The sequence below is a fragment of the Rattus norvegicus genome, chromosome 10 (assembly GCF_036323735.1).
Source record: "Rattus norvegicus strain BN/NHsdMcwi chromosome 10, GRCr8, whole genome shotgun sequence".
Taxonomy (NCBI): Eukaryota; Metazoa; Chordata; class Mammalia; order Rodentia; family Muridae; genus Rattus; species Rattus norvegicus.
Window position 1 is genome coordinate 4,560,254 of NC_086028.1, and position 21,955 is coordinate 4,582,208.

At 46.2% G+C, this 21,955-nt stretch overlaps 1 protein-coding gene across 13 annotated transcripts in view; it reads right to left on the reverse strand.

The window, feature by feature from the left end:
* Snx29 (sorting nexin 29) overlaps window positions 1-21,955 on the reverse strand; it is a 413,817-nt gene that overhangs the window by 168,388 nt on the left and 223,474 nt on the right. For 12 of the 13 annotated variants that reach the window (XM_039086859.2, XM_039086858.1, XM_039086860.1 and 9 more), the window contains one exon: window positions 1,907-2,013. The exons of the other annotated variant lie outside the window; for it this stretch is intronic. In XM_039086859.2, coding sequence (XP_038942787.1) covers window positions 1,907-2,013 — 107 coding nt within the window. The remainder of the gene's footprint in view (window positions 1-1,906; window positions 2,014-21,955) is intronic. 13 annotated transcript variants of the gene reach the window in all.

Below are 21,955 nucleotides of genomic sequence, written 5' to 3' on the forward strand. Positions count from 1 at the left end.
CAGAATCCACTTAGTAGACTGTTGGTAGTGTTTTATTTATGGAGCACCAACTGCATCTGAAGCTGTGGTACTTAACAGATATATGGCCCAAAAAGCTCTGTTCACATTAACCCCAAGGAGCTCCTGGCCTGGTCCACTACAGGCCACTGGAGCATAAAGTAACACAAAATATCTGTAAGACATATTGTTGCCCTCTGTTGAGCATAAGCAGAGGTTATAGATTTGTGAAATGGTTTTTCGCTTCTTCCTTGCTGAGAAATCTAGCAAATCAATTAACTTTGCAGAGTTGTGATCAGTAGTCACAGAGCATTGGGCCTTCTTCAGGTGACTCTTTGGAGGCCACAAGACATGGGCATGACATCTCAGCCTACTGCCTGGAGCTATAGGACACACTGGAGAGTCGGACACTAGGATTACAGCAGCAGTCACATTCCCCATGTGTTCCCCTGCTGGGTCACCCTACAACTGCTGCAGCCCTCTCTTTGTGTGTGTGTGTGTGTGTGTGTGTGTGTGTTACCTGTGACAAAATACCTGGGAAGGGCAACTTAAGGAAGGAAGGTTTCATTTTGGCTCATGGCTCACAGCCCATCATGCAGGAACCTGAGACTTCACGCATGTGTCAGAAAACAGAGACGATGCTGGTTTTCAGCTTGCTGTCTCCTTTTTATTCAATTCAAGCCATGGAAGGGCACTGCCCATGTTTAACAGAGGCCTTCCCTCCTCACTTAAACTAATCTAGATAATTCCTCATGGACATGCCTAGAGATTTGTCTCCTAAATGATCTTAAATCCTGTTAACAAACAATATTAATTATCATACTTGTTTTCCAAAATTCAAACCATGGGTTTCAGAAACAATCTGGAATGTGTTTGGGGCTGGATTAGTACTACAGGGCAGAACCCAGAACCTCATGCCTGGTAGTGCTCTACCACAGAGCCACCCCCAGTCCTGGGGCAGCCTCACTATTTCAGTCTTCAGCACTTGCTGCTCACCCACTATTAACAGATGGCTTCATGGTGCTCACTGGGACCAAGGCTGCCCAAGTGCTGGGTTCTAGGCCACCATGAACAAACGTGTAGAGTCCGTATGCAAATGGGGGCAAACTGCATGCTTCTAAAGACAGACAGCAGGACAGCAGGAGCTCCTTCACACTGGGATGGATCACAGTGTTGGGGATGCTCCAAGTAGTCACAGCACTAAAATAAAAAATACCGCCCTCTTGGTCCTGCTAAGAAGGAAGGATGCGTGGTGGCCGAAGCTCTACCCCCCACTGCACTGGCTCCCACTGCACTGGCTCCCTACTCCACTCCATGAGTGTCTGGGTAAACCCAGAGCATCACACAGAGCTCGAAGGGCTCCACTCATGTGAACACCAAAGTTAGCAGATGGCTGGTGTTAAGACATGCTAAAGCCACAAGAACAGACAGCAGTCTCCCCCCTTCCTAATCAGAGGAGGAGGAAAAGCCATCTGGATAGTGAATGCTAGCTGAGGGGCCAGGGATTGCCACACAAGCGTGAGTACTCCAGTTTGATCCCAAAACTCACATAAAAAGTGGGGTGGTGGTGCAAAGTCAGGACTGAAGATGCAGAGAAGGAAGAATCCCCTGGGCTCCCTGGTCAGCCAGTATCCAGCAAGCTCCCTCTGACCAGACCTTCTCTCCAGGCCCAAGTTCTTCTGCGTTTAATCTACCTGTCACGCTCTCACTCCTGCACACTTACCAGAGATCTCAAGTGTTCTAGCTAAGTAATGCTTTCCAGAGAGCAGACTCCCTTTTCTCCCTTTGTGTTCTGTCTTTCTGGTCTGTGGTGCTAGCTGCTGCTATAGCAGGAGGGCCCTCACCTAGGTCACACCTGAGCAGCCAGCATTCCAGATAACTACGGCATCGGAAATAGGGCTAACCTTACCTCAATGAGCTTCCTCTCATAGGAGCTTGCTAGTTCCTCGGCAACTTCCCCAGGCTTCTGTTCAGGGACTGTGACTTCTGCATCAACGTTCCAAAGACTGGGTACAACTTTAGGAGAAGAAAGACACTCAGGTAAGTGTTTTCACATGCATCGAAAACTACACTCCCTCATTTTAATGTTCGTATTTAATATTTGTGCACATATGTGTGCAGATGCACAATTTCTCCAAAAAAGTCTTAATAAAGAAAAAATTATGGGCTGGAGAGATGGCTTAGTGGTTAAGAGCACCCGACTGCTCTTCCAGAGGTCATGAGTTCAATTCCCAGCAACCACATGGTGGCTCACAACCATCTGTAAAGAGATCCGATGCCCTCTTCTGCTGTGTCTGAAGACAGCTACAGTGTAATAAATGAATAAATCTTTTTTAAAAAAAGAAAAAAAGAAAAAATTACAATTAGTAATTATTGTACATTACAGCACCTTACACAGTGTATCAACAGGGGTGGTTAGGGCCTTCTGAAGGGATAAGGGTTACTGGGGTTCTGAAGGGATAAGGGTTACTGCGGTTCTGCACAGGGTTCGGAGTTATCACCCGGAAAGCCTTGGGGAAAAGAAATGTCTTAGCAGCACACAAGCTCATGCATACAACTTTCCTATTGGCCAAACGTCATTTTCTCAAATAAAAAGAAAACGTACTCTGGAAGGTGGTGCCTGCCTACAGTGTGCTTGGAACAGTGGTTCCACGTGCCAGGCTGTGGAGCTTTGAATGAGAATGGCTTCCTTAGACTCACATGTTTGAATATTTGGTCCCAAGTTGCAGGAGCTGTTTGGGGAAGATTAAGAGGTTTGGCCTTTTTCAGGATCTGTGTCACAGATAGACCAATGGAATAGAATTGAAGACCCAGAAATGAACCCACACGCCTATGGTCACTTGATTTTGGACAAAGGAGCCAAAACCATCAAATGGAAAAAAGATAGCATTTTCAGCAAATGGTGCTGGTTCAACTGGAGGTCAACATGCAGAAGAATGCAGATCGATCCATGCTTATCACCCTGTACAAAGCTTAAGTCCAAGTGGATCAAGGACCTCCACATCAAACCAGACACACTCAAACTAATAGAAGAAAAACTAGGGAAGCATCTGGAACACATGGGCACTGGAAAAAATTTCCTAAACAAAACACCAATGGCTTACGCTCTAAGATCAAGAATCGACAAATGGGATCTCATAAAACTGCAAAGCTTCTGTAAGGCAAAGGACACGGTGCTTAGGACAAAACGGCAACCAACAGATTGGGAAAAGATCTTTACCAATCCTACAACAGATAGAGGCCTTATATCCAAAATATACAAAGAACTCAAGAAGTTAGACCGCAGGGAAACAAATAACCCTATTAAAAAATGGGGTTCAGAGCTAAACAAAGAATTCACAGCTGAGGAATGCCGAATGGCTGAGAAACACCTAAAGAAATGTTCAACATCTTTAGGCATAAGGGAAATGCAAATCAAAGCAACCCTGAGATTTCACCTCACACCAGTGAGAATGGCTAAGATCAAAAACTCAGGGGACAACAGATGCTGGCGAGGATGTGGAGAAAGAGGAACACTCCTCCATTGTTGGTGGGATTGCAGACTGGTACAACCATTCTGGAAATCAGTCTGGAGGTTCCTCAGAAAATTGGACATTGAACTGCCTGAGGATCCAGCTATACCTCTCTTGGGCATATACCCAAAAGATGCCCCAACATATAAAAAAGACACGTGCTCCATTATGTTCATTGCAGCCTTACTTATAATAGCCAGAAGCTGGAAAGAACCCAGATGCCCTTCAACAGAGGAATGGATACAGAAAATGTGGTACATCTACACAATGGAATATTACTCAGCTATCAAAAACAACGACTTTATGAAATTCGTAGGCAAATGGTTGGAACTGGAAAACATCATCCTGAGTGAGCTAACCCAATCACAGAAAGACATACATGGTATGCACTCATTGATAAGTGGCTATTAGCCCAAATGCTTGAATTACCCTAGATGCCTAGAGCAAATGAAACTCAAGACGGATGATCAAAATGTGAATGCTTCACTCCTTCTTTAAAAGGGGAACAAGAATACCCTTGGCAGGGAAGAGAGAGGCAAAGATGAAAACAGAGACTGAAGGAACACCCATTCAGAGTCTGCCCCACATGTGGCCCATACATATATAGCCACCCAATTAGACAAGATGGATGAAGCAAAGAAGTGCAGACCGACAGGAGCCGGATGTAGATCGCTCCTGAGAGACACAGCCAGAATACAGCAAATACAGAGGCGAATGCCAGCAGCAAACCACTGAACTGAGAATAGGTCCCCTATTGAAGGAATCAGAGAAAGAACTGGAAGAGCTTGAAGGGGCTCGAGATCCCAAAAGTACAACAATGCCAAGCAACCAGAGCTTCCAGGGACTAAGCCACTACCTAAAGACTATACATGGACTGACCCTGGACTCTGACCCCATAGGTAGCAATGAATATCCTAGTAAGAGCACCAGTGGAAGGGGAAGCCCTGGGTCCTGCTAAGACTGAACCCCCAGTGAACTAGTCTATGGGGGGAGGGCGGCAATGGGGGGAGGGTTGGGAGGGGAACACCCATAAGGAAGGGGAGGAGGGAGGGGGATGTTTGCCCGGATACCGGGAAAGGGAATAACACTTGAAATGTATATAAGAAATACTCAAGTTAGAACAGAACCACATGATCATCTCATTAGATGCTGAGAAAGCATTTGACAAAATTCAACACCCCTTCATGATAAAAGTCCTGGAAAGAATAGGAATTCAAGGCCCATACCTAAACATAGTAAAAGCCATATACAGCAAACCAGTTGCTAACATTAAACTAAATGGAGAGAAACTTGAAGCAATCCCACTAAAATCAGGGACTAGACAAGGCTGCCCACTCTCTCCCTACTTATTCAATATAGTTCTTGAAGTTCTAGCCAGAGCAATCAGACAACAAAAGGAGATCAAAGGGATACAGATCGGAAAAGAAGAGGTCAAAATATCACTATTTGCAGATGACATGATAGTATATTTAAGTGATCCCAAAAGTTCCACCAGAGAACTACTAAAGCTGATAAACAACTTCAGCAAAGTGGCTGGGTATAAAATTAACTCAAATAAATCAGTTGCCTTCCTCTATACAAAAGAGAAACAAGCCGAGAAAGAAATTAGGGAAACGACACCCTTCATAATAGACCCAAATAATATAAAGTACCTCGGTGTGACTTTAACCAAGCAAGTAAAAGATCTGTACAATAAGAACTTCAAGACACTGAGGAAAGAAATTGAAGAAGACCTCAGAAGATGGAAAGATCTCCCATGCTCATGGATTGGCAGGATTAATATAGTAAAAATGGCCATTTTACCAAAAGCAATCTACAGATTCAATGCAATCCCCATCAAAATACCAATCCAATTCTTCAAAGAGTTAGACAGAACAATTTGCAAATTCATCTGGAATAACAAAAAACCCAGGATAGCTAAAACTATCCTCAACAATAAAAGGACTTCAGGGGGAATCACTATCCCTGAACTCAAGCAGTATTACAGAGCAATAGTGATAAAAACTGCATGGTATTGGTACAGAGACAGACAGATAGACCAATGGAATAGAATTGAAGACCCAGAAATGAACCCACATACCTATGGTCACTTGATTTTTGACAAAGGAGCCAAAACCATCCAATGGAAAAAAGATAGCATTTTCAGCAAATGGTGCTGGTTCAACTGGAGGGCAACATGTAGAAGAATGCAGATCGATCCATGCTTATCACCCTGTACAAAGCTTAAGTCCAAGTGGATCAAGGACCTCCACATCAAACCAGACACACTCAAACTAATAGAAGAAAAACTAGGGAAGCATCTGGAACACATGGGCACTGGAAAAAATTTCCTAAACAAAACACCAATGGCTTACGCTCTAAGATCAAGAATCGACAAATGGGATCTCATAAAACTGCAAAGCTTCTGTAAGGCAAAGGACACTGTGGTTAGGACAAAACGGCAATCAACAGATTGGGAAAAGATCTTTACCAATCCTACAACAGATAGAGGCCTTATATCCAAAATATACAAAGAACTCAAGAAGTTAGACCGCAGGGAAACAAATAACCCTATTAAAAAATGGGGTTCAGAGCTAAACAAAGAATTCACAGCTGAGGAATGCCGAATGGCTAAGAAACACCTAAAGAAATGTTCAACATCTTTAGTCATAAGGGAAATGCAAATCAAAACAACCCTGAGATTTCACCTCACACCAGTGCGATTGGCTAAGATCAAAAACTCAGGTGACAGCAGATGCTGGTGAGGATGTGGAGAAAGAGGAACACTCCTCCATTGTTGGTGGGATTGCAGACTGGTACAACCATTCTGGAAATCAGTCTGGAGGTTCCTCAGAAAATTGGACATTGAACTGCCTGAGGATCCAGCTATACCTCTCTTGGGCATATACCCAAAAGATGCCTCAACATATAAAAGAGACACGTGCTCCACTATGTTCATCGCAGCCTTATTTATAATAGCCAGAAAATGGAAAGAACCCAGATGCCCTTCAACAGAGGAATGGATACAGAAAATGTGGTACATCTACACAATGGAATATTACTCAGCTATCAAAAACAACGAGTTTATGAAATTCGTAGGCAAATGGTTGGAACTGGAAAATATCATCCTGAGTGAGCTAACCCAATCACAGAAAGACATACATGGTATGCACTCATTGATAAGTGGCTATTAGCCCAAATGCTTGAATTACCCTAGATCCCTAGAACAAACGAAACTCAAGACGGATGATCAAAATGTGAATGCTTCACTCCTTCTTTAAATGAGGAAAAAGAATACCCTTGGCAGGGAAGGGAGAGGCAAAGATTAAAACAGAGACTTAAGGAACACCCATTCAGAGCCTGCCCCACATGTGGCCCATACATATACAGCCACCCAATTAGACAAGATGGATGAAGCAAAGAAGTGCAGACCGACAGGAGCCGGATGTAGATCGCTCCTGAGAGACACAGCCAGAATACAGCAAATACAGAGGCGAATGCCAGCAGCAAACCACTGAACTGAGAATAGGTCCCCTATTGAAGGAATCAGAGAAAGAACTGGAAGAGCTTGAAGGGGCTCGAGATCCCAAAAGTACAACAATGCCAAGCAACCAGAGCTTCCAGGGACTAAGCCACTACCTAAAGACTATACATGGACTGACCCTGGACTCTGACCCCATAGGTAGCAATGAATATCCTAGTAAGAGCACCAGTGGAAGGGGAAGCCCTGGGTCCTGCTAAGACTGAACCCCCAGTGAACTAGTCTATGGGGGGAGGGCGGCAATGGGGGGAGGGTTGGGAGGGGAACACCCATAAGGAAGGGGAAGGGGGAGGGGGATGTTTGCCCGGAAACCGGGAAAGGGAATAACACTCGAAATGTATATAAGAAATACTCAAGTTAATAAAAAAAAAAAAATCATTCAGGCCAAGTAAAAATAAAATCTAAAATAAAATTTAACAATATCAATGAAAAAAAAAAGAAATACTCAAGTTAATAAAAAAAATATAGAAATTAAAAAAAAAAAAGGCCAAGGAAACTAAAAAACAATGAATCTGTAGAACACCAAACAACACAAAGCAGGCGAAAATGGTGAATGCAATCTCCAGGCTGCCATGTGGGATGATGTGACTTATCTGGTGCCTTAGCTGCACTTTACAGCCACCACAGCATGATTACAAAACAACCAGTATGATGGTGCCAAGGCTGCAGAAGTGTGCTTTGTGGGTCTGAGGGAGTGAAGCAAAGGTGTTCCTCATGCTCACACTGAGTCGTCAAAAGTGCTTACAAATGAACTGCCCACATTCCAGAATACAGCCTGCCTCCATCACCACTGTTACCAGAGTCCCTTATAAAGGCCTTGCCACCATGCCCCCATCTCATCCCGGCTCACAGGGGGGCTTTCCTGTATCTCCACTGCCACAGACCAGTACTCTTACAGGCCAAGGTGCCCATCCTCTGACCCTTTCCCTTCTGTGAGGTTTTTGCTTTTTAACTCGGTTATTGCCTTTTGGCATTATTTGAAATTACTGATACCAGGCACTGTCTCTCCTTGGATTTTTAGGCCTTGACCCCCAGTCCAGTGAGGTGATGACTCACTAGACAGCTGTGAGGGAACCCCTCAGACAACAGGCATCGGACATTTCCCCCTTCCTCATTCAAGTGCTCCAAACTGATCCACTTTTACAGTCAGTTCTGACCTCAAAATCCCTTAGTTACTCAATCTTAATTCAGCTGACTAACAGTATCCTAGATCCCAGCATTATTTGGGATCTATACAAATAGTGCAAACAGCCCTGTTCCTTTTCTGACTGGTCTACCCCACACTGTGTAAATGTTCTGTCTTTAAGTTCCTGTTGATGGATCTGTAAGTTTGTTGAAGAGTTGGAGCCAGACCTAGCAGGAGGGCGGCAGAAGCAAAGGAGTGGGTACGTGCAGTGGGTACGTGCAGTGGGTACGTGCAGTGGGTATGTGCAGTGGGTACGTGCAGTGGGTACGTGCAGTGGGTACGTGCAGTGGGTACGTGCAGTGGGTATGTGCAGTGGGTACGTGCAGTGGGTACGTGCAGTGGGTACGTGCGTACACCTGGCACACACTGTTCTCCCCTGCAGCCTCCACTCAAAACCACTGCTGATCTGACTCCCCTGAGGTTCGTATGGATCACTTGTTTCTGCTGGCTCCTGTCTCCAGGAGATCTGACTCTAAGTTCTAGAGTCTGATGTTTTAGCTTCCCTCTGGGCTGCTGTGCCCTCCATGTGGTCACCAATGGGTTTCTCTGGCTCCTGCAGCCTGCTGCATCTCTGGGCTGCTGCACCCACAGAGACAGCTTCTTTTCTCCAGCTCAGCCCAGTTCTTCCCCATCTTCCAGGACTGCAGTCTCTGTAGCAGATTGGACTCTTTCCTTTGTGCCTCTAACTCCAAGCTACATGTTCTAGCTTTCTTTGTGCTTTCCTGGGCCTATACCTGTCAAATTTCCTTGCCTTGCCCCTAGAAGCTGCCTGCTAAGTCCTGCAGCTTCTCTGATGTTGGAACCCTTCTTCCCGGTAGAGTTCCTCATTTGTCTGTCCTCGTCCCTTAACTGTTCTTCTACGTCTCTGTGCCATACAATGTCTTTCTGGCTTCTGAAGTCGCCTCTATGCCCTTGGCACCCACTGCACAGGCTACATTCTCTCTCAGCTCTGGCCTAGCATACCAGCGTGGGTTTTACACCTAGCTGGTTTACACCAAACTATTTACATCTTGGCTAACTGTTCAATACCAGGCTTCTAAAAACTTGAGATAAGTAAAAGCATGTTTGGTAAGTAGGATTTGTAAATTCCTAAGGCCTACTCAGGCTCACAGTAATATTCGTCTAGCTTCTTTGTCTTTGCTCACTTTAAGGTTTACTGATTTGGGGCTGGAGAGATGGCTCAGCGGTTAAGAGCACTGACTGCTCTTCCAGAGGTCCTGAGTTCAAATCACAGCAACCACATGGTGGCTCACAACCATCTGTAATGAAATTTGATGCCCTCTTCTGGTGTGTCTGTACTCACATTTAAAAAAAAAAAAAAAAAGAAAAAGATTTAGTGATTTGGATCCCCCCCCCAAAAAAAAAACCCTCAGTATTTTATAATGGTGTAAAAGGTTCAGTAAAGTCTCCCTAGGGACCGTATGTATGAATAAAAGTTTTAGTTTGATAGTAAAAGAGCTTCAATTCAAAAAGTGTTATTTTTAAAGTTCAAACTTAAAAGGGATAAGTTTTAAAATCCTAATCTAATAAAAACTACTAACTCATTGTAAACTGTCAAAGATGATTAAGGCATTTAAGTTATAAATGATGGAACTCTTTAATGTATTCAGTGCTATGCTGTGGCCATGCTAAGTACTGATGCATTTGATTACAGGATAAGCATTATTTAGCCTCCTATGTAGTTTCCAAAGTTATGCCTAAAACAAGGAACAGAGTTTGTTTAATTTAAATACACTTAATAGATAATGATCTTCAAACTCTTCAGAGACCTGCTACAAAAGGCATTTCATGTTTAATGGAACGCTTCCTGTGATACAGAGATATGCCAGCTCCTGCAAGCTGCCTCAGATCTTCTCCAAAGAAGATGGCGGGCACAGAACAACTCCACCTGGAGCCTGCTTTAAATGTGGCAAGGCCAACCCTGGGTGAAAAACCTCCCTTTACCTCACCCAACACCAGGACCCTGCCCAAATGTGGACAAGCAGGACACTGAAGAGTTGATTGCCCCACTTTGCCTAGACAAGACAGGCCAGGCTCCCCAAGTTCCTCCTCCACAGGAGAATCTGTCAGTTCTCCTGGGCCTGGCAGCTGGAGACTCATGCTGCCCTGGGCCTCTGCCTCCAACGCCATGGAGGAAGCCAAGATCACTGTCCAGGTAGCTGGTGAGTCTCCTTCAGAGGTACTGAGGCAGCCACTAAAGGAAACAGTACAACATAAAATTCAAATGGAGTATTTGGGGGAGTAGGAGTGGAGTGTTGATATCAGGAATTGCTTTCAGCTCCCACAGCTACACCATTGGTCACTGTGGCCATGGCAACAGCCATACATTCCCAGTATACCTCTGGCTTAATTCCTAACTCCACCTGGGAGCGGTTATGTCATATTCCAAATAAAGGTGGACATCTTCTGCCATCTGTCTCTTTTCTTTCTGTCATCCCTTCCCCTTGTCTCAGTCTCCCATTAAATTCCCCCATGTGTTGGCTTGGTGTGCTTTATCTGGGCATGGGCCCATATTTAAACAACATCGAGACTCTGTGTGTGTGTGTGTGTGTGTGTGTGTGTGAGAGAGAGAGAGAGAGAGAGAGAGAGAGAGAGAGAGAGAGAGAGTTAAAGAATACTAAATAACAGTGAATCTGTGTTTCTAACCTTGATATGAAACACAGACTCAATTCTTATAAACTAAGTCATGCAGAACTGTACTCCATACAAATTCAAAAACTTAACTTTGAAACAGGACTTAGAAAAGCTGGGAAACACTGGCAGTGTTGTACCCCTGCAATGCCCGCACAGGACGTGGTGCACCCCTGCAATGCCCGCACAGGACGTGGTGCACCCCTGCAATGCCCGCACAGGACGTGGTGCACCCCTGCAATGCCCGCACAGGACGTGGTACACCCCTGCAATGCCCACACAGGAGGCGGAGGCAAGCATATTGGAGTTAAGCTCATCTTTGACAACAGAGCACTTGAGGTAGGTGACTGTCTCAGGACTGTCTCCAAACAAGAAAGAGGGCAGGTGAAATGGCTCAGTGAGTGATGGTTCTTCACAGCCAAGCCTACTGACCTGAGCTCATTCCCAGAACCCACATGGCAGGAATAGTGCAGTCATAAACATACACACACACACACACACACACACACACACACACACACACACACACACACACCCGAACATACAAAAATTAAAATAGTAACAAAGAGATTAGATCAGGGGCCTGTTGGGGCTCTTAGTCTCATTAATAAAACAATTTGTTGACTGAATTGGAAATGAGAGAACCTTATTAGAGATTAAGACAGAGAAAGCCCCGTGGGTGAGCAGGCTGTTCATCCCAGCAGCTACCCAGAGAAGAATAGAGGACAAAAGGAAAGGAAAACAGGACAAACCATGTGAGTTAAGCCTGCAGGGGTCAGCAAGGGTCATCAGAAGGCTGCAGGCAGACAACATAATGGTGCAGGAGGACTGCTTTAGAGAAAAGGCCACAGATGTAAGGAAGGGGTGCTTACAACAGAAACAGAGAAGAAAGGAAAAGTTATACTTCCTGAGCAGTTCAAAAGAAGCAGGCCACCCTACAAGGGAGCATGGCTGCGCTCCTTGAGACTGAACTAGGGATAGAATTCTGACATCATCTCAGTAAAAACTGTTCCTCTGCCTCTTTAGTGTGGCGTACAGCAAATCTATTCTCTAGTGGTGATCCCTTGAGCAGGTCGTGGGTCCACCAAACTGGATTAACTCTTAAGGAAGAGTACAAGGGCATGTCTCCACCTATGAGTAGATCCCATTCTTTAACAGCAGCAATGCCAGCAGCAGGACAGAACCCCGAGACGTTGTTAACTATCCAAAGTCTGTAGTCAACAGTCCCTAGGGTCTGCCCCCCCTAGTGCCCCTCAGATCTTTGCCTAGGGTGTCTCTCTCTACACGGAGTCCCTGCCTATTAAGAAGATGTACGCCCTAACCCATCTGAGCCATGAAGCCATCAGGCTTCCCCCAGGGCTCAAGAACCTGAGTGTACTTAAAAAGAATCAGCAATATTCCATGCTGGGCAAGGCAGACAGAAAGCAGGCTTTTTTCACATTGGAGTCTATGTTGGCTCTTTTGGGTTTTGTGTGTGCATTTGGTTTTGGTTTTTAGTGCTTTTTTATGAGAGAGAAAGAACAGAAGTGGGGTGAGTAGGGAAGTGGGTAAGAAAAAATATGATCACAATATATTATATAAATTATATAAAAATATATATAATGTTATATATAATATTATATAAATTATATAAAATATATTGTATTATATATAAAAATTAAATTATGTTTTGTTTAGGACATGTCTGCATGTGTGTGCACACAGGCATTCGAATGTGAGTGGTGCCAGAGGCTAATTTGGGGTAGTCTGTTCTCTTTTCATCATGTGGGTCCTGAGAAATGAACTCGGATCCCCAGGCTTGGTGGCAGGCACTTTCACCCACTGAGCTACTGCCATGGCCTAGAACATCTTCTTACCTTCAAGGCTGGGAGTAGACTCTGAAGTCCTGAAGATTTCTCATAGACCAGGTGACTTTCTTCTACAACGTCCCAGCCTCCTGCTGGCCTGCTTTAGCTCCTACAGCTTTGCAAGCCAGTCAGACACTTTACTTCTTTGTGCAAATAACATCAGACCTGAGCCCGAGTGCCATGCCTGTCTCACCGGCTCGCAGCCACTAGTGTGCCACCTCACACTTCTCAACAAGAGAGCACCATGGACCCTAAATTCTACTGAGGAGAGAACACCCCACAGGCGGCGGCCTCTCTCCACTCCTGATTGGTTTTAATAAAACGCTGATGACCTATGGCAAAAGAGGAGAGAGACTGAAGGCAGTGGCGCTGTGTGAGGAAGAAGCTGGCCCCGTGTTAGAGACTGAGGCAACAAGCCATGCAGCAGACAGAATAAGCAAAAGTGGTAAGAGCTAGCTGTGGACTGGAATAACCCAAAGGCCTACATCATTACTGAGAGCACAGCGGGGCACAGAAAGGCCTTATAGCTATAAGACACCATGTAGCGCCCTACTGCCCAAGTTGGGATGTGATGAGGCCACTTATGTATCATGAAGTTACACTACAACATCCAACTTGCTTTGCTCTTAGTCATGTCAAGATGACTTCCTTAGCCTTGAGTGAGCAAATCTGCACCACTCTCCACCATTCATGCATCATCCAAAATAAGTCCAGGTGAGGAGTGAATTCTAAATGTCAACACTGACAACGGTACAAACATCGGTGACTAGTCAGAGCAGAACTTGGTGAGCTGTCTCTTTCCTGAGTCTGCTCTCCTGGTCCTGATATGGAGGGAAGCTGAGTGTACTTCCTGCTTCTGTGTCTGCTCCTGTTGCCTGTTGAAAGGGTGGTCTCTTTCTCTGTGACCCCAAATTTACTGTTACATTCCCCAGGAGGAACGCCTGTCTGTTTGTGCTAACAAGAGCTGGTTCTGAATTTAGGGACACAAGGCACAGAAACAGTCAACAATTCATATTAACTGCTCCCCTCTCTTTCCGCCCCCCTGTTTTTTGTTGTCTGTCTTAGTAGGTAGCATCTCTGGCTGGCACAAACTGTCAGCCACCTATCTCTGCCTTCCAATTGCTAGGATCACAGGTGCACCCTACTCAGCGCAGCAATACACTCTTAAACCTAAACTGTAATCAATAATGATTCACTCCTTGTCTTGAATCACTTTTACAGTGTAAAGGAAACCCTGAGCAAAACCCACAGCTGCTGGGGCCTCACAGGCCAGGACACTTTCCTGAGCTATGCTAATTAACTGTACACTGCACAGAAAAGGCCAGCACAGACGCAGGTCAGAAACAAAAGTAGTCCAGGCACGGTGACATGTGGCTGCAATCCCAGGACTCAGGTAAGGAAGGAGGACACATTTGCATAGTCTTGTCTACATGGTGAGACCCTTAGCCAAACAGGGAGAGGGGGGAGAGGGGAAGGAGGCAAGGGAGAGGAAAGAAAAATAATACGATTATCTGTATTTAATGGGTTCATCACATGTGAAACTTACATCCCCTTCAGCAGGGTCACAGAAAATCAAAACAATGACCCTTCTTCAACTCACACAGCACTTTGTGCTCACTGGCACCAGACACAAGTCATTGACTACCCTTTGCCTAGCACAGCATCTACCAGTGAACACTCACCACTCCACTTCCAGCCCTCTCTGCAGTTAGTAGTCTCTACCTGTGTTTCCATGGAAGCATAATTATATATTCCAAATAGAAAAATAATGATCTGACAAAAAGTAATCAAAACCAGCTTCCCCCGTGACATGCACTGACTGAGCCACTGAGCCAATAGACACACGCACATTTACTCAGCATTGGAACTAGGGTTGTGTATGTTTGCTGTTTGTTAAGACAGGGTGTGTCTACATAGTCCTGGCTATCCTGGGGCTTGGGAGACCTCTGCCTCCCAAATGCTGGGATTAAAGGAATGTAACCACCACAGCCGGAAAAAAAACTCATGTGCACATGAGTACAGAGGCACAGAGGTTCTGGCCTAAAGCTAGAGTTACAGACGATTGTGAGTCACCCGACATGAATGCTGGGAACTAAACTCTTAACCACTGAGCTGTGTCTCAGGCCTCCAGAACTGTTCTTCACGGTCCAGGAAAGCTGAGGGTTATTGGACAGTAGGGCCATTCAAACTTGGGAGAGTACTGCGGAGTCTGAGGCCTTGGGCTGCTGCAGCTCAAAGAGTATTTTGGAGGCATCTGTGGTGAGTCACTTGAAGCAGGTGACTCTGCTGCTAGTCTCACTCGTAGGCACCAAGGAACACAATAGGCTTCTTCCTAAATCTTCCTAAAGAAACTACACATCTTGGAAGCAGCATACAGTATGATAAGGATCTAGGTTTTCTCTTAGTTTGAACAAGTATACAGTGACCCAGTGCACACAGTGTGCAACTGCTGGGGAGAGAGGCACTTCAAACCCAAGGACAGATTCCTAGAATACCATAGTGCACATAAGAAAATGTACCAACGGCGACAGCTAGAGAAGACCAGTCTCTATGTGGTGGAGGGTCTGGGATGCTTCCAGACTCCAGAGCATAAACGTACCTCCTAGACGAGACATCAGGTCCCAGACTGTTGCAGCAAAGACCATCCCTAATAGCCAGAGGTGGGAATGGAGATTGAGGCATGGAGTGCTAAGGCTAGGTGCTTGAGGTTCAAGATCAAGCTCATCCATTCACCAGTGTAATCTATGGCCAAGGTTTTCAAGTGTTCACTCCCCTGTTAGCAAATGAACCAGCACCTAGACAAGAGACATGTTTAAGGGACTAAAATGAATTAAGTGGAACCATGAAGTTCACATTGATCAGGGATTAAGAAGTGATTTGGGGTGTTGGAAAACAGTAAAAGTATCCTCCCGTGGAGGAAGTATGCTAATTAAATCAGAGCAAGCAAAGGCTTCAGTAGGGAGGTGCTGTCTGATCAGAGCCCTACAATGTTCTAGGACTTCAAAGAGGGCAGTGAGGCTAAAGCATAATTGAGAGACAGACAGACAGACACACACACAGAGACAGACAGACAGACAGACAGACAGACACAGACACAGACACAGACAGAGAAAGACAGAGATATAAAGAGGGAGACAGAGAGAAAAGAGAGCACAAAGACCAGAGAAAGCGCAGTCAAGGCTTTTATTCTCAACAACAAAAAGGGAGTCCCTAGAAGGAGATTCCAAACCCTAACCCTAGCCCTGTGTGCCCAAACTTGGAACCTCAGCTCTTTCCAATGTCCACACTATGTCCTACCTACTCTGGAGCCAGCATCCCCTGTGTTCCCTAGGGGCCACTGTGGCATACTTCTGAGGCCATGTGTTTACACTAGAAAGTTCACACAAACACTCTCATGAAGGAATGCAGTCTAACGTTTTGGTTAGTATAAGATACTAACCAATGACACTATAAGAGCACTGTACATCCAAATTCTCCACAAGGTTGAATTTTTAAAAAACATGGCATCAGCCAAAATTATAGAGCCATGTTTTACAACACATCCATCAGAAAGTGGGACCCACACTGCTGTCAACGTTGGTCAGAGGAGCTTCTTTCTGAAGTGACTACAGAGGCCATAGCTGCTCAGTGGGCAGCAGTGACTACGGAGGCCAGAGCTGTCACCAGATTCTTCCCAAATGTATTTCCACCTGCCAGTGTGGTGCAGCCTAGAGGGGTCTGGTGCAGATTTCAATGCTATGCTTCCCCATTAGAGAAAAGCCATTTGACTGCAATAACCACTTACTCACTGGAGTAAAGCACATGGATCGGCATGCTAGCCAGAGTAGTTTCTCACTCAGAGTGCAGCTGTGTGAAGGCATGTTCCTTGGCAGAATCTAGGCTGTACTTGCAGCCGTACGGGTCCCTAAGTGTCACCTGCCAGAGAAGGGACTAGATGGCCTGGATGACTCCATGTGTCATTTCTAACACATCTTGCTCCTAAACAGCTGTTAGGTCCTAAAACCTGGGACAAATGGCCCAGGTCACATAATCAAAGTGGACACTGGCCACCAGGTTCTCCCAGCATACCTCAGTCTCTACCTATTACCCGATCCTCCTGGCTAGCATACCCCATAACCCATCCTACACTTCTCCAGCCCAGGCACTGGGCTGCCCTTCCCTCAGTTCCCCTTCACTATGTAATCCAACCATTTTGGCTTACTATTTGGGTCTCCTGGTTATTGCACTTGGTCCCCCTATCTCTCCTCTCCTTTCTTTTACTTCCCTTCCTCTCCTCACATGGCTCTAGCTCATGTCCACTCTGAACTCTTCCAGATGTCTGCTTCTGGCTATGCTCTCCCACCCATCTACAATAAACCTTCTCCATTATATCTAAGGACAGTCAGGTTTCCTTTTTTTTTTTTAACTCACAAGTCACAGCAAAAACTCAGCTGGAAAATTGATGTGATGACAGAAAGCATGAGGCATAATCTCCTTAGGTGGGACAGCTGCTGGAAGTGCACACGGTACCGCAGCACCACAGCACCACAGCGCCACAGAGCCACAGAGCCACAGAGCCACAGAACCACAGCGCCACAGCGCCACAGAGCCACAGCGCCACAGCGCCACAGAGCCACAGAGCCACAGCACCACAGAGCCACAGCGCCACAGAGCCACAGCACCACAGAGCCACAGCGCCACAGAGCCACAGCACCACAGAGCCACAGAGCCACAGAGACACAGCATCACAGAGACACAGAGACACAGAGACACACCACCACAGAGCCACAGAGCCACAGCGTCACAGAGACACAGAGACACAGAGCCACAGCGCCACAGAGACACAGAGCCACAGAGACACAGCGCCACAGAGCTACAGCGCCACAGAGCCACAGCGCCACAGAGACACAGAGCCACAGCGCCACAGAGCCACAGCGCCACAGAGCCACAGCGCCACAGAGCCACAGCGTCACGAGACACAGAGCCACAGCGCCACAGAGCCACAGCGCCACAGAGCCACAGCATCAGAGCCACAGAGCCACAGCACCAGAGCCACAGAGCCACAGCACCACAGCACCACAGAGCCACAGCACCACAGCACCACAGAGCCACAGAGCCACAGAGCCACAGAGCCACAGCACCACAGAGCCACAGCGCCACAGAGCCACAGCGCCACAGAGACACAGAGCCACAGTGCCACAGAGACACAGAGCCACAGAGACACAGAGCCACAGAGACACAGAGCCACAGCGCCGCAGCACCAAGCACTGCTTCTGCAGCGGGGACAAGAGCTGAAGTGTGCACAGCTGTCCAGGTTTTCACACCTGTTGCTTTGGAGTGTGGCAAGCACCGGGTTAGTGTTTTCATCCTAAATTTCCAAAATCATTTGTGCATGTTGAAATAAGCAAGTGTGCCATCCCATTTTAGAAAAGCAGAGCTACCCCCACCAGAGGCAGAGGCTGTACATCTGCACACCCTGGGTGAGCATGGCCTACAGTGCTGAGGTGAGCATGGCCTACCGTGCTGTGTTGTGCATGGCCTACAGTGCTGAGGTGAGCATGGCCTACAGTGCTGAGGTGAGCATGGCCTACAGTGCTGAGGTGAGCATGGCCCACCATGCTTAGGTGTAGCTTCATAAACAAGAGCAGAATACACATACTATAGAACTTAGGGCCAAAGGGGCATGGCTCAAATCCTGAGTCAGTCACTTCCTGCAAATATGGCTACCTGGGCACAGTCTCCTGCTGTGGAGATAAATCCTCTCCTCTGGCAGGGTAATGTTGAAGGAATCTATACAGAAACGGGTGAGGCAGTCAACTGGATGCTTAAGATATCCACCCAGGTGACACTTCCCATCTTTCTGAATCCACAAGACAGTCAGATCCGGGAGGTCACTAAACAGCTCTTCAATACTGATCTCAGGAGCCATCATCACCTGACTGGATGTGGAAAGCTGACTACAGCCGCCTCTCGCTCGCCCAGCTACTAGGGAGGTTTGTGGCACATGTGTAAATCAGCAAGCATGTTCAGCCTCCACTTCTAGTCCTTTAAAAAGGCAAATCTACTTTCTCCAGTGGTTTTATTTCTCTAAAGGTTCACTTTCTCAGCCTACATAAGAGCTCATGTTCTCAGGAGACTGACAAAAGTCATAGGTACTGAGTTTGAGGACATAGACAACCTGGGTTACAAAGTGAGAGGCTTGATCTCAAAATAAATAAAAATTGAAAATAATAATGCTACTGCCGAAAGAAAGCAATCCTTTTTTACACTTCCAGGCTTTAACTTGACCTACATACGAGACCTGAATATCAAGGAAGGGTAGAGACTGAATCCAGCCATCCTGTGACACTCACACATATTTATGAGGGTACTTCAACCCACATAACTGTGTACACTCAAAACTGGCCCACTGCTGGTTATAAATTATATCAACTGTAGCCATCATAAAAGATTGATTATAGGATCACTCCTGGCCACACACTTGCTAAGATGTCCACATGTGAATTCATGTACCCTTACTGCTTTTCCTTTTCTATGATGTGCAACAGCTCTCTCACTCCTAGTGAGTCATGGCGCCTCTAGTCCAGACGGCCCTGGCATCAATCCCAGCCGCTTTATCACAATTTGAAACACAAGTCTCACCATCCCAGGTCAAAGAGCACTGCTACAGCCATTCATGTGAGAACACAACGAGGGTCAATAGGGAGAGCATTTAAATATGGCAACCAACAGAGCCCCAGAGTGCTCTGTGATGGCCATCTGCCACCATGCTTCTGTGGGCCTCCCTCAGCTCCCAGACTTAGCAACCCAAGCACAAAGCTCCTGGGGTCCATACCTGTGCAGCCATTTTTTTTTAATTTTAATTTTAATTTTTATTTTTATTTAAGACAGCTAACTACCATTCATTTTAAAACAAGATCCATAGGAAACAAGATAAAGAGGCTGGCAAAGCTGAGAACAAGCTACCCACCCAGTGACCAGCCTAAAAGAGCCCAAAAGAGCAGGCAAGAGAAGAAAGCCTGTAAAAGTCTCAAATATACTCAGAAATGAGAGAGCTTCAGGCCATGGCGGACCTCAAAGGGCCCAAGATCAAGAACATAGACTCCTGGTATGAGAGAAACAAGATTGGAGGCTCAAAATTGGCTACCTGAAAAAAATCTGCAATTTCTGAAGACATTTTCCAGCCCATGGGCAACATAAGCAAACTGCAATTGTGGTTTAAGCACAGAATTGTGATTAACTCAATTGTTCCTGTTCAAAGGAAACACAGGGACAGAGAGTGGAGCCAAGACCAAAGGAAAGGCCATCCAGAAACTGCCCCACCTGGAAATCCATCCCATCTGCAGACACCAAACCCAGACACTATTGCTGATGCCAAGAAGCACTTGGTGACAGGAGCCTGGTATAGCTGTCCCCTGAGAGGCTCTGCCAGAGCCTGACCAATACAGATGCAGATGCTCACAGCCAACCATTGGACTGAACATGGGGACCCCAATGAAAGAGTTAGAGGAAGGACTGAAGGAGCTGAAGGGGTTTGCAACCCCATAGGAAGAACAACAATATCAACCAACCTGACCCCCCAGAGCTCCCCGGGACTAAACCACCAACCAAAGAGTGCACATGGAGGGACCCGTGGCTCCAGCTGCATGTGTAGCAGAGGATGGCCTTGTCTGACACCAATGGAAGGTCAGGCCCTTGATCCTGTGGAGATTCGATGCCCCAGTGTAGGGGAATGAGGCAGGAGTAGGTGGGTGGTGGGAGCACACTCATAGAGGTGTGGGAGGAGGGATGAGATGGGGGGTTGCAGAGGGGAAACTGGGAAGGCAGGCAACATTTGAAATGTAAATAAATAAAATAACCAAGTTTTTAAAAGATGATTTTTGTTCAGAAGAAAGGTGAAAAGAACTTCACATAATTAATGTGGAAATTCTGAAATATGTCCCTGGTCCAGGGACCTTCAAGGACAAGTATAATGGCTGAAACTAGAGAGGCCTACAGCACAGATAGGAAAAAGAAGTATCATCCTTGAAATTCAAGGTCATGGCAAAGTCTACTGCTTCAAGGCAGAAAAGATACATTTAGAAAAGAAATCATGTTGAAAGCTTACTCCCTTATGAATTCTCGAGAGCAACAAAGGGTCAGGTCACAGTGGAAAGAAAACAAACAAGGCACCCCAGAGCAGCACAAGACACGGCCATGCAGCCGCACCTCCTACGAGGACACAAGAATAGAGTCAAGGAAAGTGGGTTCATGTAGAGAAGGCCAGGGCAGAGAGGCCACATTAACAGGATCGATAACGATGACTCGGCAAGACAGGGGGCCAAGCAGATATAGAGAGAGGACGGGGAGGGATGAGAGGCATGTTCACATTGTGGTGACCTGGCCAGGGAGGTCTCTAGATTATGGTGCTCTTGAGATGAGCTGTGGACACCTTCATCTGAGAAACAGATGGGGAGGAAGGGTATTAAAATGCAGACTCCTTGGCTTTGCTTGTTGGAAATTAATTTTGTAGGTCTGAGGGGAGGTCTAAGAATCAGCATTTTAATTAATATTAAAGGTGATTTCTACATGCACAATAATAGTCTGAGAAGCAGAACCTGATAAAAAGATATCCCAAAGGCAAACAAACCCACTTGAGGAGTAGCCCTAATGCTCACTACTCCAGCAACTGTCATGAGTGATGTACGCCTCCAGGCAACACAGTGAGGCCTGTGCACAGCATGTGGAAGCGGAGCTGTCTGCCCTCGTGTCTCCTGGGCATGTCTGCTCTGAAAGGAAGCTACCAGAAACTCATCAGTGTGGCTGATGAAGGCTAACTTCCTACTCTGTGTGACACGTATGTGGCTGCAGGAACTGTAGCTGATGCTCTGTGAAAATGAAGATTATATGATCTGCACCTTTCACCAAGCAGACTGGTCTCTGTTTATGTGTAACCAGTGGACAAAGGAGGGGAACAAAGAGCCAATCACAGAGTGCACTGGGCGTGGGAGCACACGCATGTTCTTGATATAGTGATTTACATACAACAGAAGCCGCAGGAGGAGGGTACACCTAGACGTGCCTTGACACCTGTGGGTCTAGGGGGCTGGCAGAATCCACCAGCTAAGAAGGTGCTCATCGCAGCGGTTGAACTTGTCAGTTTGGTTAGACTAGTACCTCTGGGTGTGTCAGTGATGGGCTTTCCTAAAACAATTAGATCAGGAGGTTCTGACCTCATCAGCATGTTAACCCCTTGATGGGTTCCTCATGTGACAAACTTCTGGGAAGGAGTAAAAAATATAAT